Here is a 17,542-nt window from a genome sequence, read left to right as displayed (position 1 = left end):
AGGAAAATTTGACAATGCTCAGACAAAGATAATTTTATAAGCTTTAATTCTGAATTGCTATATTGTGTTTTACAACAATATAGTTTTGATTATATATGAGCCTGTTGTACTTTGCTTTACACTAAACACTGACTGCTAATGAAATTACACCTAAGTTAAAATGGAAAATAATTTTTTTTGGCAAAACTTTAAGTTAAATCTAAATTAATAATCTCTAACTGCATGTAAAGGAAGTTGCATCAAGCATAATAATTTATGACATCTATTACACTTATAAATAAAATACAGGATTAATCAAAAATCTTACCATGTTGAGGGACAGTTGAAAAGAAGAAATCCATGTTTCCATCACCACTACCACTTCCATCATTTCTAAAGAGCTCAGCAACTTTAAGATGACAGATATATACACATATATACATTTAAAAATAAAGGGAAAGCAGAAAGTAATTTACACATTTCTGGATAACACAAAAAGACAGAGGTGTATTTTAGGAAAGCATCAATTTTCAAAATTAATTTCTCCTAAAAGCCAGAAAAAATATTGAATATGCTACCTCTTGTTTAATTTATTGCACTGGAATCGTAAAGGGAAGTCAGAAGGAAGGAAAACACATGTAACTTTATCTTTTTTTTTTTACCTTTCTTTCTGTGTTCCGTCTTTCTCAATCCTAATGGAGAAATTAGAAATGGGGCAGGGAGGAGAGGGAAGAAGTCGCTAGACCCTATGAAATGCTCTTACTCTAATATTTTCTCACAAATCAAAAATTTGTGCCAGAAAGTTGAAAAAAAAATGGCAGCTTAACTGATAGAGCCTTTATTCTAAGTTTTGTGCTTACAGTGGTGTTGGAAAGCTCCAAAAGATTGTGCTGAGGAAGTATCTGCATCTAGCAAATTACCAAAGTTAGCTGTAAGTTTTCTAACCAAAAAAAGTGAAAGAGAAAAGTTTGCTTAACTGAAACAACTACTTGACCAAAAATTTCACAGGCATGAAAGCTCAAACTTTTATCAAAAGAATCCTAGCATAACACCATCATGCCGCACTGCAGCACAGACATTCACGTTAATATGATCTAACTTTCCAGAAGGCATCACACTTGCAATTCTGAATTGCTTAGAAAAATATCAGTTAAAAAGGCACTTTATGGCTCTCAATATTTTGAATTACTTCTTTTCCTCCAACCAGGAGGAATCTCCTTTAAAAACTTTTTGCAATGGAAATAAATTCTGTAAATCAAAAAATTCTGTAAGGCAAAACTGATTTTACATGGTAGAGCACTCATGCTTGCCAACAGTTCTAAGACTAACATCTCACAGCAAGATTTACACTAGCTTCTAGCTAGTTCTCCAACTCAGTTAAACTCTGCAGGCATCTCAAAACCCACAATTTTCTAAGGCTATAATCCATTTGAATAAGCTATGAGCCAGTTTATTGCAATTTTTCCAGTTTCATTTAAGTGGTAATAAAAAGCACACCTTTGGCTGTTAAACCTTAAATACTGAAAAAAGAAATTTTTTTACATTTCTTTATTTCCTTCTCTCAACTATGGAATTATGTAATTTAAAAAGCAGCAATTGCCTTTGAATGTATGGCAGTAATATACTTTTGAGATCAGATTGTTTACAGCAGTGATTAACTAAACACATGAAGGACAGTTTTTTTGGAAAAAGAATCACCGCTTTCTGGAGGGTGTGTGTTTAGAAATAACATGGAAATAGTTCACAAGGTTAGATTTTAAGGGATAAATAAAGATCACAAAAATACAACCAGTGGGTTGATTTATGTGCCTTACCTCCTCCCTCTGGGTTCAACAGCTCCACTTTAAAAGTTTTTTCCAGTTCAGGAATAGAATTGTCGGTGATGTTAACAGTAATGTACTTGTATCTTTCTCCAGGCTGAAATTCCATTGAGCCCCAAACAGCCTGAAACATGACAGATCTTCACAGTTTTGTTCAAGTTTAGTGTTCTCATCCAAATGAAAAAAGAAATAAATCCTCAATTCTTTTGCTTTTTATCAAAACATCTACTTTTCTTCACTTTAACTTTAAAAAATCTGCCGAGCCTTTGTTATAATAGCAATCTAAATTCACTGAATTATAAGCATCTTCATTTATCTACATTTTTCTGCACAACCTGCAGTCAAAGAAAATGTACTTATAAGCTATGTTGTTGAATATGTACAAGTCCTAGTAAGTACTAATATTATCTTCACCTGTATATGCACTTGCATGGTCATATAAAGTCTGGTATAATCAGAAACAATAGGAAATACCCATTCTTCCTGCACTGACAATTTTCTTAAGGATATCAAAATCAAACCCAGGAGCTTTATATTTGTATAGTATTATGCATCTATCACAACACCATAATAAACTATTTAACTATTTCTGTGAAAAGAATCACAGCAGAGCTAAAACATTCAAACTGATGGCTATTTCCAGGACAAATAGCTTTAATTAAATTCTAAAATAATTACACATCTTGGCAATGACCTTACCTGATAATCTTTAGGACTGAAAGCTGTAAGTGGCACCGTCCTGTATTCCATAAGAACTGTTCCAAGAAGCCCTTGTGCACGAACTACCAATAATCTGACGTGTCCAACTTCTTCTTTAACAGTGATATGGGGCACAGTAGAGGCTGGCACAATCATGTCATCACTGGGCTGAGGAGGTGGCCCCAATGAGAACTGCAGTAGACCTGAAAGACAAAAATTATAATTTACATGGCTTCTCATATAAAATTCAAATTATAATAATAAAAATTAAACAAAAATATTTATAATATCTATATTTAATGTTCATGAAATTTTAAACATATTAAGATGCCTTTAGGATTCAATCATGCTATTTCCAGGAATGTACTATGTACTATTCTCACTCTCACTGATATTCATGTTAGTCTTAAAAAAACTATTTCCCAAGAATGAATTCAACGCTTCCCAAAAGAACTCAAATGTCATAATATTGGACACTTATTGGTATAATAAGTGCTTAAATGTCTCCCTCTGTTACAAATTCTCATTTAACAAATTCTCATTTCACAAAAACGACCATAAAATTAACAACATGCAATGTTGTTTTCTTGCAAATGATCCCATGTTTCGTTGGGGCAGCTTTAATTCCTTTTTTGTAATATTCTCAAGAGTAATTAATTTGACTTTCATTCTTGTATAAAAATTATGAATTAATCTCAAGTTAGATAAAGTGTAATACTTTTCATTGCTTCCTCATCTATCTAGGCTAGGCAAATTTTTTACCTCTTGAGCTAGAAGTATATATAAATCTGCAATAAGACTGTATCATCTTCAACATTGTTACCATATGGGTGGTCACTGGCTTTAATGCTGATATCAGTAGTTTCCTTTTCTGGATCTATACTTGCTCCACTGGTAGGAGTTGAACCTCGTTTTCCATCTCCAGACACTGCAGAGACCAATGTCACACGGAAATATTCATTTAGCTCCGGAATGTCATCATCAATAACATACAAATTTAAGACCTAAAGAAGGACCAAATAATGGAGAAATCAAAGTATGCAACATACATCCCTTAGGAATTTTATAACCCTTTTAAACAATTAAGTTTTTAGTCAATCAGCTGTATCTGCTCTGAATTCAGAAAGAAATGTAGAGGACATTATTGCCCTGCAAATTATTTAACCTTATGATAAGTTTAGAATGCCAGTTCCAAAAACATCTTTACCAAGCTGTCAGAGACTTTACAGCAATTAATCTAATTTAGAGAGCAAGTGAAGTGAGCTTTTAATGCCACCTGACACTTGAGGTTACAGATCATCCTACCATGTAACATAATCTGCTCTGCATAAACTATAATATTAATCTCAGATGATTCCTACTTCCTATATATTGTGATTTAACAAATATATAGGAGAAAAAATTTAGGAAGCTGTTGTAGAGCCATGGGAATGAGTAGTTTAAAAATATCAATGGAAATTCTCTTTAAGATTTTTCACCTGATGAGCAACTGCTCCCAGTCTGTTTCTTAGGGCCGTGACCATTAGGTTCTCTATATGTAGACCATATATTAGATCACATAGCAATGGAGCAAGAGGGCTCACCAGATCTTTTCTACTACTTTATGAAGTCAAGCCTCATCCATGCTGCCAGACTGGAAAAGCTCGGCAAATTTAACTTTAAATGACTGTATGTAATGCAGTAATACATTTCAGTAGAGAATTAAAGCTAATAAACTGTCAGAAGCATAATATTTTCCAAAATCACAAGTTTTTGCCAAGCTGTAATCAGTTACATTGTTTAAGTGGGACCAAATCCACAGCTCTAAGTGAGTCATTGGGATCTTTCCAAATTATGTCAGTAGGTTTCGCTCAGTCCCTACTGACTTCAACAGAATGACAGAAGGAAAATTAAAGACAGTATTTTCTACTATCAACCCACCCTTTCTATTTAACAAACACCAATAAAAAATACTTATGAACTTCCTACAGTATTACAGTCCCACACCTCTTTTTCAAATAAATCTAAAATTCCCATGCTATTGGTTGGGATCAAATTCACAGAAATAGATTAATCAAAAGAGACAGAATATGGCTAACAGTTGCAAGACATTTGATTACAGCAGTGAATTTGACTGTTGTCTATTTAATTGTTGTGAAGATAAAACTGATCTCCACAACTCAGATGCAAAATCTGATTATATTCCAATTTCAGAAGTCACTGGCTCCACTATTCAAGCCCAGGACTACCTATACTTGACATATATATATAGGTATACAAATATCTAATATATACATATATGTAAACATATCTTATGTGCAATTATTTGCATTTAAGCATTCACGCACGCACAGTAATGCCTGAAGTGAGATGCACACAGATAGATAGGCATCTATCCTATCACTTGTTAGATGTCAAAGATGAAAAAAATGCTGCAAAATGTAATAAAAGCCATGTGAAGAAAAGACTCTTTAGTATGAAAACCAGTCAAGCATCCTCAGAAGGTGTTTTCCAGCAGGTTTGCAAAGGACAGGATGAATATTTAATAAGAAGGTAGGGTTTACCTCTGATCTCTGCCAAGGAAGGAATGTGATAGTGCCACTGCTGTTAGAAAAATCGCTAACGGAGTAATTAATGCCACTGGAATCAACCTGTGAGATAATGTAATTTATATACACATAGTCTAGGGCGCCCCTTGTTCGCTCCACGACACAGGATATAGTGGAACCCTCATCAGCAGCCTGGAAGAAAGCAAGAAATTGACATATTTGTTATGATCAAACTAAATCAAAGCAACAAATGTAAAAGTTTGAATTCTCTAATGCTATTCAAATGTTCAGAATTCTTTATGCTGTCATGTTACTTCCAGCACTTCTGGAGTGACAGGAAGCTGAAACTGATATTGATGGCGGTCAGAACAATCTTAATGGAAATTGCAATAGCTTCTAGCATCTCCCTGAGGTCAGCCAGTAACTGTACCCTGTTGTTTCTTTTGGACACAAAAACAGAATCAATGTTTGAAATGTGTATATCAAAAGCAAAAGACTATACTGTTTTATATTAATGTCAGCTATTTTAATTTTAATTTAAAGAAAAATTTGGATTCCTCCTTTCCCTGACTAAAACCACTACGGAAAAAATAGATACATTTAAATTAAACTATACTATTATAATTTGGGAAAAAAACTGAAGAACTTTTTGTGCTACAGTACTCTTTGCAATTCTGTCTTCATAGAGAACATGTCCTTAGCAGCAACAATTTCACATATTTGGAACAAATCAGGTATTGATTATGGGAAAGTGCATTAAAAAATTTATGATCATCAAACTAAGATAGAAAATCATTTTAGTTGAAAGTTATCAGAATGACTAAAGTTATCTTAAGCATTAGGTAAATTTCAGAGCTGCTGTATAGCACAGTGCAAATACTGAATATGCCTTCAGCTGCTTAATGGACAGATACAGACATAAGGAAATTCAACTACTGATAAACAATGCTACAAGATAAAGGCTAAACAATTAACATGCCACATAAATTTTTAATTTTGCGTTACGGTTGATTGCTGATCTGTGACATCACAGAATTATCAGTGGCATTGGAAACTGAAGGAATCCATTATGGTAGCAGATGGTAGGCACCTGGAAAACAAACTGAACCGAACCAAATACTATCACCAGTCAGGCAAGACAGTTGCCTTCAAACACTTCATAAAGACTTCAGATAGAAAGGATGCACTTAAGAGGTCATAAGAGCTCCCAAATTTGAAATCATTATGAACTTTTTTCCCAAAATAATCTAATAATAGAAATAGGTATCATGTCTTTCTCCCTCATAATGATTAAAAAACTACAAAAGTAATTACAATTATTTCAATGCCCTCAAAAAAAGATTCAGGTTCATATACTGCATATATGATGGTCACCTCCATATTTAATGTTTAAAAATAGTAACTTCCAGCCAGTATTAAGTGAATTCATATCAAATATGATGACAAAAATGATGATGATTTAATTTAAGGGAGGAAGAGACTGGAAGAGAACGCAGGAGAAACAATTCCTGCACAGCAGAATCGCTCACCACGTGCTGACCAAAACCAGCCCATTTCCAAAAAATTACCAACTGCATTCCAGGTAATTCCCCCAGTTTATACGCTGGACTTGACATTCTGTAATATGGAATGTTCTTTTGGCCAATTCAGGTCAGCTGTTCTGGACATGCTCCCTCCCATCTTTTTGTGAAGCTCCTCACTAGCTGAGCATGACACAGAAGTCTTCGACTCAGGAGAAGCCATACATAGCAACAGCCAAACCATCCTTGTGATATCAACATTATTCTCATCCTGAATCCAAAACACAGAACTGTACCAGATACTAAGAAGAAAATGAACTCCCTCCAAGATGACATCAGGTTACAGTCTCAGAAGTTACAGAAGTAGAGGAAAAAAACTGTTGTAGGAAATTTTAAGCCTTAGTCTTCAGTTTGTGTAATAAGATAAATTTTCCTAATAAAAATAATTTGGAGGGGATTAAATAAAAGTAATATTAGAAATGCTAGAGTGACTGAGGCTGTATGAGCAGAACTTACACAATTCCAAATTCTAGAAAACTTTGCTTGACTACAGAAACTGAAAATGTAGAATCAAGGCCCTTCAAAGGTTAGTTAGCCTTGCCATTAGTTTGATTGTGTCTAAAATTTCTCGTGTAGCTTTCTTTATGAGCATCTTACCTCAGGAATACATGGTCCAGTGAAGCCAAATAAACCATTAGCATTATCGCTTTTCTGTATTCTTAACCTTGCTGTTGTGTTTTCTTCTGAAATTCGAGCTCCACCACACACAGAAATGAGCTTTAGGATGAATAACTCCTCTCCTTCTTCCTCTTTGTCATCTTTTGCAGACACAATGAATGATTTATTGGTTTCTCCTTGCCGATACTCCAAATACCCAGAGACAGGGTGTACATCACTCTTTGCAGGAGTTGCATGGAGTTCATAGATCTCTGCTTGTGTCAGTTTTCTCTCATAAAGCCTTACATCCTGCATTAAACCTGTGTACCTGCTGTTGCCATTGATTCCTGCTCCAATTCTCACTATTCCTGGACCTGAGAAGAAAATTACAATTTTTCTCATGTTATTGGGTTCAAAATAACTAATATATGTAATTATTTAATAATCTATGGTAAATTGTTGATTGTCCCTAGGTTAATAATCACATTAATCTTGAAATGTAGACTGGGAGGCTCCTGAAGCCTCATCTCAGTGTTACAGGTAGATCATTTCAGGTCAAACAATTCCTTCCTAGATGGTTCATGTTTTTCATCCTACTAATTCTATCCACACATTGTCATCATACTTTATCTTAATGAATCTTAGAAACTTCTCTTAGAAACTTTAATGGAGACTTCTTTCCATTAAAAAAATTCACAGCCAGCTGCAGCCCATCTCAAATTTGTTTTTCCAAACACTTGCTTTACCCATTTTATCCTTGTATATTTAATGTGTCCTCTGCTAGGACACATAAGAGAATACATTCTGATGATCAGAGTATTAGCTACACAGGACATGCTTATACCCTTATGCACTGAAAGAGAGGCTTAAGAAATGCAGACCCAGTTCCAAGCACTTTTTACAACTGCTTTAACATTTCTTTCTCTCCAGAAAATTATTCTATTCAGCAAAGCAGAGGATGACAGTTCTCTTTTTCACAAATAAACTAAGCTATAGCTCATACTCCTATCACTCTAAAACACAGAGAACATATCTCTTCAGCTGGTTTTTGATTTTGGAAGGAAATGTGCCACTGAGTGTCACTCCTAGAAACAAGCAACCACAACTGCTAATGGTCCCAAGACACAAGGCAGAGAGGATGGTGAGAAAAGCCAGGCTACAGCACCCACTGTATCCAACATTAAATGGTGAGAGATTAAAAACCTTAGCATAGACTTCTAGTATACCCAGACAGAGCTTTATGTTTGTGCACATGCATTCATGTAGATGTATATGCATTTAACATCACTGCATGTTATCAAATTTTCCTCCTACAGAGGAGCCTGTACTCAAGAATTTGATAATCATAGTCTGCCTATCCCCATGAAAGAAAACCGGTGAAATAATGGGGAGAGAAAGAAAGGAAAAGAAGGAGATTACTGCTATGAAAAAGAAGGACATGGAAGAGTGAGGAAATGCAAAAGAAAGAATAAACATAAACATATCCCTACCATACAATACCTGACTTTGCAAAGGAATTATTATGATGCTCACTGCTATGCTAGTTGAGTGTAAAAGTCCGTAATGATTATGTATGACTAAGTCACATCTGGGAATATCAAGTTAGAGGAACGGAAGTACATATGCTAATGTAATTTCGAACGTCATTGAACAGATGGGCAAAATTTTCATATAGAATGTAAATACACAATTAAGTAAATCTAAACCCTGAAACTCCCATTGCTTAAAAGGTCATGGTTTAGCTGTAATATCATACACTACTAGAATCAAAAACATTATTGTATTTTGTTTCAGAAATCAAGAGAAAAAAATCTTTCTTAGCCACAGTACTGTAAATCTAATCAAAATCTTAATTGTAAATATGTATAACTATATGTATAGTTATATATCTATAAGCCTACATGTGGAAACATAATTACTAACTATTATTTTTAAATTATTGACATTCAAGTTCCCTTACAGTCCTGATGGTTTTTGAAAATCTCCCAGCTCTTACTTCCATTTATATGGTTTTTGAAAATCCCTAGAATTTTCTATGAATTGCTTTTAACTAATCAGATATAATAATTTCCGAATCTTGCATACATCAAGGAGCTAGACTCTTCCATATTTCACAGAACTTCACATATGAAGAAAAATAATACAACCTATTGCCTCACCATCAGCAATTGCTTCTCCTTTAAGGCTCTTAACTCCTCCTGGAACTGGAATTCCATCCATGTAAAATTCAATTATACTTTCATCCAGAGTAATCAGAATGTGAACCCAAGTACTTTCATCAAGATATTTCAGGACTGTTGCTTTGGCTATGTATGTCATATAGGATCCTAATGCTGTATAATGAAGCACTACAGAGATATAAGAATCATTTGTTTGGATTTTCACACCATAATATAAAGTCCCATTACCATCATCCTTTTCAACTATATAACCATCAGTATTGACATTAGGAATTAACCATGCTGAAAATGTAAAATTAGTTACTGCAGTATTTCCATCATATGGATACTCCAGACCAATAATTCCAAATGCATCCTTTTTTCCACTGAAATACAAAGCATCTGTTCCACTGTGATGGCGTCTCATGTGCGGCTGAGATTGCACTGTACTTGGAAATGATCCCAGCAACAAGAAGTCCACCATTGATGGTAATCCATCTTGAAAGGTACTGGACAGTATTTCCCAACCTAAACGGACAGCGCCAAAAGTGCCTTGATGTCTCCAAATGGTGAAGTCTGTAATATAGGAAAGATCATCTTCAGAAAGAACATCTTCTGCTATCTCTCTGTCCTGACTCTCTGGATCTATAACGAAGACTCCAAAAGGGTCATCATTGAAAGGGATCATCACAGTTACAGCAAGGCTTGTGTCGGACAACTGCCCACCAGGACCAGGAGACCCACCTAAGTAATGGAAATTAAGAGTAAAAGTTATTGGTCTGAAAAAAGTTACTAAGTATTTTAAAATGTTTAAACAAAATACCTTTTAAATAGGCCTAAATCTTCTTTAAAGTATCTCTGAACTCTTAAAATTTTCTCCAAATTTAGGATTAACATAAATTAACTGTATTAGTTTTAAAACATTCTAAAGAACATTTTCATAGAAAACAAGCCATGTAATTTTTCAGTTGCAGAATATAACTGTCTTTCAGTTAAAACAAGATTAGCTCAGATTTCCTGAATTAGTAATGAGATAGGTTGCTTTTGTTTCATTTGAAACACATGAGGTCAAATTCATTTCTCATTGTATTCCAAGATTTACACAAATATGAAATGACAAGATTTGGTTCATTGCCTCCAAATACACAGAGATTACCCTGCAAAATCAGTAACTAGTTGTGTGTTAAAACTTCTCCTAAGTCCTGCCATTAGCCACCTACTTCTCCACAGTAAGAAGACCATGGTATGACTGTAGAGCCTCCATGCACCACTAAGTAGGAAATCTTCTGTACATGCATACGGATTTCACTTACAGAAATGTCAACATATTTTCAGTTGTATCTCGGCACAGAAGACCATAAATAGTACTGAGGTGGAAGGAGTCCAGCAGATTTGGAACTCTACTCAGTAGCAGGCCTGTAGCGGTTGTAATTTAAGTGATATGAAGTGGTAACTATTTGTATTTTAGAGAAATTTCTAGAAAAAAGCAAACAAACCAGCCAATCTCCATTATAGTAGATACGCATAACCTTTTATATCTTCATTTTGTCAGCTCTACACAAAGCTCTACACCTCTGAAATCACTAAAAGGCATCTTTTTTAAAGGTCTGATTCCAAAACTGCGTTCATATATCTAAATTAAAGAAAAAATGAAAAACAAAACCTAAAATGTCATAAGAAAAGTATAGGATGACATAGGCATCAAGGCAAAGCTCTTTGTAGGATTGTTTTCTTTTTAATTGATCAAATATAATTATTTTCTACCAGATAGGAAGGGAATGGATATATGGAAGACAGTACCTGAAATATTCACCAATTTTAAAATGTAAAATTCATTGAATTCAGGAATTTTATCTGAAACAGCATGGAGCACTATCTGCTTTGATCCTTCACCATCCATGAAGTGCACAGTCCCATATGTTTCATAGAACTCTTCTCCTGGCTTCAGTGCAGAGTCATTATGAAACAGCTGCCAGGTTACTGAGACATTCCCAAAGTGTCCTCTATGTCTCAAAATCCTATTCAGAGACACAGAAAGAGTCAATGTCCTGGCAGGTATGCATCAGCATTATCCATTAACAATGGAAAACACAGACTAATCATCCTTACTGTGGAATACAGTATGCATTGTCCTAAATAAGCAAAAATAACAAACAGAACCATGAACAATAAAACAATCCTCTTAGAGGGCCTGCAATTTCACAATATAACACTTCATCAAGGTATACCACAGATGTCTTAGAAAGAAAGCAATCAATGATGGTACATGTAAAATAGCACTGTTTAGATGAACATCAGTTTGTCTTGCACTTCTATTTTTTAATAAAAAAAATTAATGTATAATTCAGCAAATTAACATTAAAAATTGTGTTAACTGGCCACTCTTAGAGAAGAAAGAGAAGGTATTAAACTACAAGTATTTTTTTCCTTTAACCATTAAGGTGCCTTAACCTTTTTTGTATTGTTATTTAACTTCAGTTATATAGTAGGTCCTTCACAAACTTGATTATTCCATATTAAGAATTGAATAAATATTAAAAAAAGCTTTTATTTGTTTGCATAGCTATCTGGTAACATAATTTCAATAATTTCCAAAAGGTATTATAAATAAAAACTGAAGAACTGAACTGAACACAAAGAAGTTCCTTTATTAACAAAATATGTTTGCATATAAAAAGAGCATTTCTGATTGTGTGGCAAAAAGCAAAAACTGCAAAGCATTATTGTACAAGTCTGAAAAATCAACTCAATAAAGTAGTCTAGGAACAGAAACACAATAAGTTTTTACTGCTTCCAAAGTTTCCTTTAGTTGTTATTAAGCAGGGCGTTCCAATCCTGCAGTGTAGCACTGCAGCACTGTTGCAGTAACCCCAGTTACTCTCTAAAAAGCTCAGTGTTGCCACAGCTGTTCTCCCTCATTGGTTTATAAAACAGTCTGACCCTTTTCTTACGTACTAAACAAAAGTCAAATCCTTTTGGGGGTATCAAAGAGACAGTCTCCTAGTAAATATATTTTATCAATAAGGACTAAGCAAGGTAAGATGTTGGTAACCTTGGAATTATATGCTTCCGTAAAGCACCTGTATGCAAAAGGGCTTAGTTCAAATCATCCCCCTTCACACCATCAATTTAAAAATAAAAATTATTACGGACCAAAAAAATCTCTAAGGGGCAGCACAACAAAACCAACCACAGAATATATATTTAATATTGTCTTTTAACAAAGATTTAAATATTTTAGATGTGCAACACACGCATAAAAATTTAACTCACAGTCATAGGCATCTACTTCAAGGCCTTAAAACACGCAATCAAATCAAATAAAAATATATAAAAGATAATTAAACAATTGTGGAAAAGCCTGTTCTTAAACTGCGCACCCTATCAGATTTATTGTGAACGTATGTTTCTTTCTACCCTGTCAAAAATTTTCTCATTGAAAATCAGTATTTTTGTCAATTTATAACCACATTCTCACTTAAGGAACATAAAAAGGTCAGATGACATGAAACTTAATTTCTTAATCCTTCTCGTTCCTGAATACATCCTAGCAGCTACAGGCCCAACTAGGGAGAAATATATTGAACCTAGAAAAAAGGCACATCTGGACTTTGAGAACAGCTCCTATCTGCAATTTACAGATAGAAGAAAAATAAATAACAGAAAGAATACAGTGAAATAGGTTTTTTGCAGGGTAATATTTCAAAAGGGGATGCAAAAAGAAATTAACAATCACATAGCTGTATTTAGCTGTATTTTGAAAAGATCTTTTTACTTCTCTATTGGTCCAGATTATATTTGGCTCATTCATTTCAATGGTTCTGAATCTACACTCTCGTGAACAAAACCCCCTTTACTGTAATCTTATTTGTGATATAAAAAGCCCCCTGTGCTGCAATCATCCTTGTTTATATTTTATCTGGGAATTCTGCACTCATTTTAATTTCCACAGTCTACTTGATAATGTAAGAGTTGATGTTTGATGCTTTGTTGATCCTCAATATGTCTGCAAATAATTTAATCCAAAATTTGGTGAAGCTATTTTTCTAATAAATTTTAGCAATGCAAAAAATAAGACTAGATCAAAGTACTATCCATAAAATAACACACACATCAAGATATACATACATGTATTCCAAAAAGGGGCAACAATATTATTTAAAAGTCACTTACAAAAAAAAATTACTTTTTCCTTCTTCCACTGGCTTCTCTAGAGGTTCTAAGGAGAAAATTCCATTAGGATCATCATTTGCTTCGATAATAACTGTAGCCACTCCACCGTTAAAGATAACAGTATCCCCTAAAAAGAGGGTGGTTAATGTTATCAAAACTGGAATCAGAAATGGAGCTAACTAAAATTGAATGTATTTTCTTCTCACACCAACGGCTTTCATGCAAAGAAAGAAGCAAGCAGTGATAAAACAGTGCAAACTAATATTTTAACTATTCACTAACAGACAAATCAGAGTAAAAAAATGTAAATATTATCTGAGGCAAGGATCAAGAATGTAGATTTGAAAAAAAAAAAAGTGACATGACAAGTGATGATGCAATCCTGAGAAGAAAGGATTGTATGAGAGGCAGTACTTAATGTTTGGTCAATTGGTCAGAAGAAAAAGACGTATTCAGAGATCCTAGCTCTCCTTTAGACCTTCAGCAGAAATATTGCACTTTAACTAAATACAAGACAACAACAATCCCTAAGAGATTAGTCATACCCATATCACAGCCTATCTGAAAGGAAAAAAATATAAGATACTGGTGAAGTAAGGAAATTAGTAGTATTTCTTTGTGTATATTAGCAAAGTAGGGACATTTCAACACTTCTTTATGTCCACTAAGGTACATTATGTTTTCATCTCCATCCTAGTTTTTACCCTTTTCAAAAGCACTAGACTTGTTTTTATTTCAAAGTGAACAACTCGTTTTAACTTCATATACCTCTATTTGTATTTTCTCAGAGTCCAATAAAATTTTCAAAAGGGATGAAACTTGAAACTATCAAGGTCACTATATACAACAGATGATAAAAAGAAAAATAATAATTTCTCTTTTTTCCCTTTCAGGAATTCATCTAGAAATATTCTGTATTTTGCCCATTCCAGCAGGAATATGTGAAAGGAGGAAAGTCATAACATGTTTTCAATAGGATGGTACAATAAGATACCAACAGATCCTGAACAAAGTTAGTCAAGTAGAAAGAGAGCACTAAAAAGAAAATTTAAGAAGGAAGAAGTATGGCTTTTTCCAGTAATTTCCATGAAGCTGGTGTTCTCTAAGAGAGCTGGGTATCAGACTGAATTATAGCTGGCCTCGGGAAACACAGGAAACAGGAACTACCTTATACTCAGATAATTGAGAAAAATTACCTATTTATTTAACCTATATTTTCTTACTGATGAGTCAAAACCCCATCTAATTTGGAGCATTTGGAAAGAGATTTCAACTCAAGTTATCTTTGCAGGACAGTTTCAGCTTTATAGTTTAATTTTTGTTTCTGATTAAACGATTGAAGATCAAAATCCAAACACACTGTACAGAAATTTTATAGAAATGTTGATGCAAACCTTATTCATATAATGCCTGGCATTTATACATTGCTTTATGATAAGAACCAGCTGCTAAAAAATAGAGAAAAAAGCAAAGGACAGTTACTAAATATATATTAAATCATTGCTTTTACCTGTTGAATTCAAAAGGAAGATATAAAATACTTCATCAGTTTCAGGGGTGTCATCATCATTAATATACACAGATAAGGTCTGCTCTCTTTCTCCAACATCAAACAGAATTACACTATCCTTTCCACTGGGAACAAAGTCTCCCTCTTCAGCTGTTGCATCTCCATTAACAGTAATATACTGAACAGTGACAACAGTATTAGTAGATCCATTTCTCAGGACTGTAAAGTTTGCAACACTCCCTTCTGTAATGCTCACTGTCAGAGGTTCTGAAAAGACACAAGCAACAAATTCAAGTTCAAGCCTAAGCTTCTTGCATGCAGCTTATTCAAATAATCCCCCTTAAGAGCAAAGAGAAGGCGCATGTAGTTAAAGGAGAAAACTTGCAGGTAGAAGAGAATATTGTTGTCCTTAGCTACCTAACGAATCCAAGAGCCATCAAAAAGAATAATGACATAAAATGAGAAAAATTCTTAAGTAAAAAAAAAAAAGGCAATACAACAAAACCAAAAAAAAGTAAGTCTTATAACACTAGCTCCACTAGGATTAAGATTTTTCAATAACCTGGTCTTGGGATAAAATCTGTATGGGGTAGAATATGAATTCAAAATTTAAAAACAGTAATATCTAACCTGCAAAATAAATGGGATCATCATTCCTCGTAATTTGTAAAAATGCACTGGTTATATTGCCCAGTCTTGCTCCACCAGTGGCATTGAATAATCTGATTATGAATACCTCCATCTCTTCAGGTACCTGAATGACAAAGTATTAAGAAATTAATTTGTTGCACATGACACAATGAAGAAATTAAAAGGAACAGCTGAGGAGGTTAACAAAACAGGGTTCCTGCATGTTGCTGTTTATTTCTTGATTCACAAGTGTGTTATGAAGGAAGAAAAATGACAGTTCATACACTCACACAAAAATAATCATCAGTCAAAAATCTTTGCAAATAAAGCCCCTCATCTTTACTATTGTACAGATAATCCAAAAGTTACCCTGCAGTTTCCTGATGCTGATATAACTTATTTTTACAGCTATGTTTATTTATTTATTCCTTTATTGCTAATTATTCTCATTCTTTCTTATTTTACTTCAAATACATCAGCATTAAAATATGAGATTAGGATTCTTACTATCAAAACAAGTGGTTCACTTAGTATTATAATTTAAGCACATGACTACTGAAAGATTCTAACTTTTTGGTTTACACACAAAGATGTGTGTAAATGTCTCAAATGCACAATGTCTCAAATTCTCTTATTATTCACTTAAGTCAACTCACTTTTATCCAAGCATTTTGATTTTTCTCAAAAGAAATCAACAGTTTCTTAAAAAACAGATTCTTCTTAAATTTCAATGTTTCAGCACTTCCTCTTTGCTCCATATATTTACACAAAAACACATTACTAAGTATGTTTTTTAAATATTATTACCTCATCTGGTAGAGAGTAAATTGTGATATTTTTTGAAAACTCCAGATTATCAAAGAATATAGTCCCTTGTTCTGGATAGACGTCATTGGTACATGCTGGGTCAATAATCCAGGACACACTAACACTGCCATAGTTTCCTTGGTTTCTTACAAGTCTGTAAGAGGCTGTAAAATGTAAACATGTACAGTCAGTGTGCATCTCCAGAAAAACAAATCAAAATTAAAAAGGTCAGCAAAGCTGAAATAAAGAAAAAGGAAAGGAAACAGTAAGTCGACTTGCAAAACTAATATGCAGGTGCCCTACACGAAAACCCACATAATAATAGACCATTACAGCAGTAAAGACTTGTATCAACTCTATTGATACAATAGAGATAGATAAATTGAAATCACACGTATGAAAATTTAGCTCATTCTTCTCTCACACAGCACCTCATGCTCGCCAAGCAGTACTACTACCACCAAGCTGTTCCTTGCAAGTAAATAAATTCTCTGTCCCTCCTGTCTGGTATATTCTCAAGCTATATTTTAACTGGATTGATCCCTAATAGCTTCAAGGCCCATCCTCCTCTGCAGTAATCTCCACTGCTCATCATACTGTACTCCCCGGAAACTCCTGAGTCAGGCATTGTCCTACAAAGGTGAAGTAGGGAAAAGTAGCCTTGCAGGAGCAGACAGCAGAGAAAGAAGTTACTCTAATAAAAAGAATTACCAGCATAGATGATTTCTCCTTTACTTTCCTTTATTGTTACTGATAGTTCATCAGGTTGAAACTGAATGACACCATGTGGATCATCATTCTTCAAAATGGTTATATTTACCCTTGTGGCATTCCCCAGCTTGCCTGACATTTCACTGTAGCCACTGAGCACAACAGCATATGCCTCATCCAGCTGGAAGAGGGAAACTCAGTCAGAATAAAAAGATTTATTCAGCAGAAAAAAGGACAATTTCAACAAAAGAAAATTACACACAGTTTCTACATGCACAATGGTTTTGTACATCTTTGTCATCTGTAACAGTGGAAGTAAAGATTTTAAAAACACTGACATTAGGGTAAT

General features: G+C 34.1%; 1 protein-coding gene across 1 annotated transcript in view; it reads right to left on the bottom strand.

Annotated features, from left to right (window-relative positions):
- Window positions 1-17,542, bottom strand: part of ADGRV1 (adhesion G protein-coupled receptor V1) — a 269,354-nt gene that overhangs the window by 216,578 nt on the left and 35,234 nt on the right. Inside the window, exons 14-26 of the mRNA XM_064735976.1 lie at window positions 17,194-17,374; window positions 16,483-16,646; window positions 15,676-15,799; window positions 15,046-15,312; window positions 13,536-13,662; window positions 11,163-11,380; window positions 9,363-10,106; window positions 7,204-7,577; window positions 5,042-5,218; window positions 3,322-3,502; window positions 2,499-2,701; window positions 1,794-1,923; window positions 308-388 (exon numbers count right to left, since the gene is read on the bottom strand). Coding sequence (XP_064592046.1) covers window positions 308-388; window positions 1,794-1,923; window positions 2,499-2,701; window positions 3,322-3,502; window positions 5,042-5,218; window positions 7,204-7,577; window positions 9,363-10,106; window positions 11,163-11,380; window positions 13,536-13,662; window positions 15,046-15,312; window positions 15,676-15,799; window positions 16,483-16,646; window positions 17,194-17,374 — 2,971 coding nt within the window. The remainder of the gene's footprint in view (window positions 1-307; window positions 389-1,793; window positions 1,924-2,498; window positions 2,702-3,321; window positions 3,503-5,041; window positions 5,219-7,203; window positions 7,578-9,362; window positions 10,107-11,162; window positions 11,381-13,535; window positions 13,663-15,045; window positions 15,313-15,675; window positions 15,800-16,482; window positions 16,647-17,193; window positions 17,375-17,542) is intronic.

This window comes from Zonotrichia leucophrys, chromosome Z, assembly GCF_028769735.1.
Source record: "Zonotrichia leucophrys gambelii isolate GWCS_2022_RI chromosome Z, RI_Zleu_2.0, whole genome shotgun sequence".
Taxonomy (NCBI): domain Eukaryota; kingdom Metazoa; phylum Chordata; class Aves; order Passeriformes; family Passerellidae; genus Zonotrichia; species Zonotrichia leucophrys.
The sequence above is the reverse complement of the archived record's forward strand: the minus strand, read 5'-3'. Positions and strand labels throughout refer to the sequence as shown.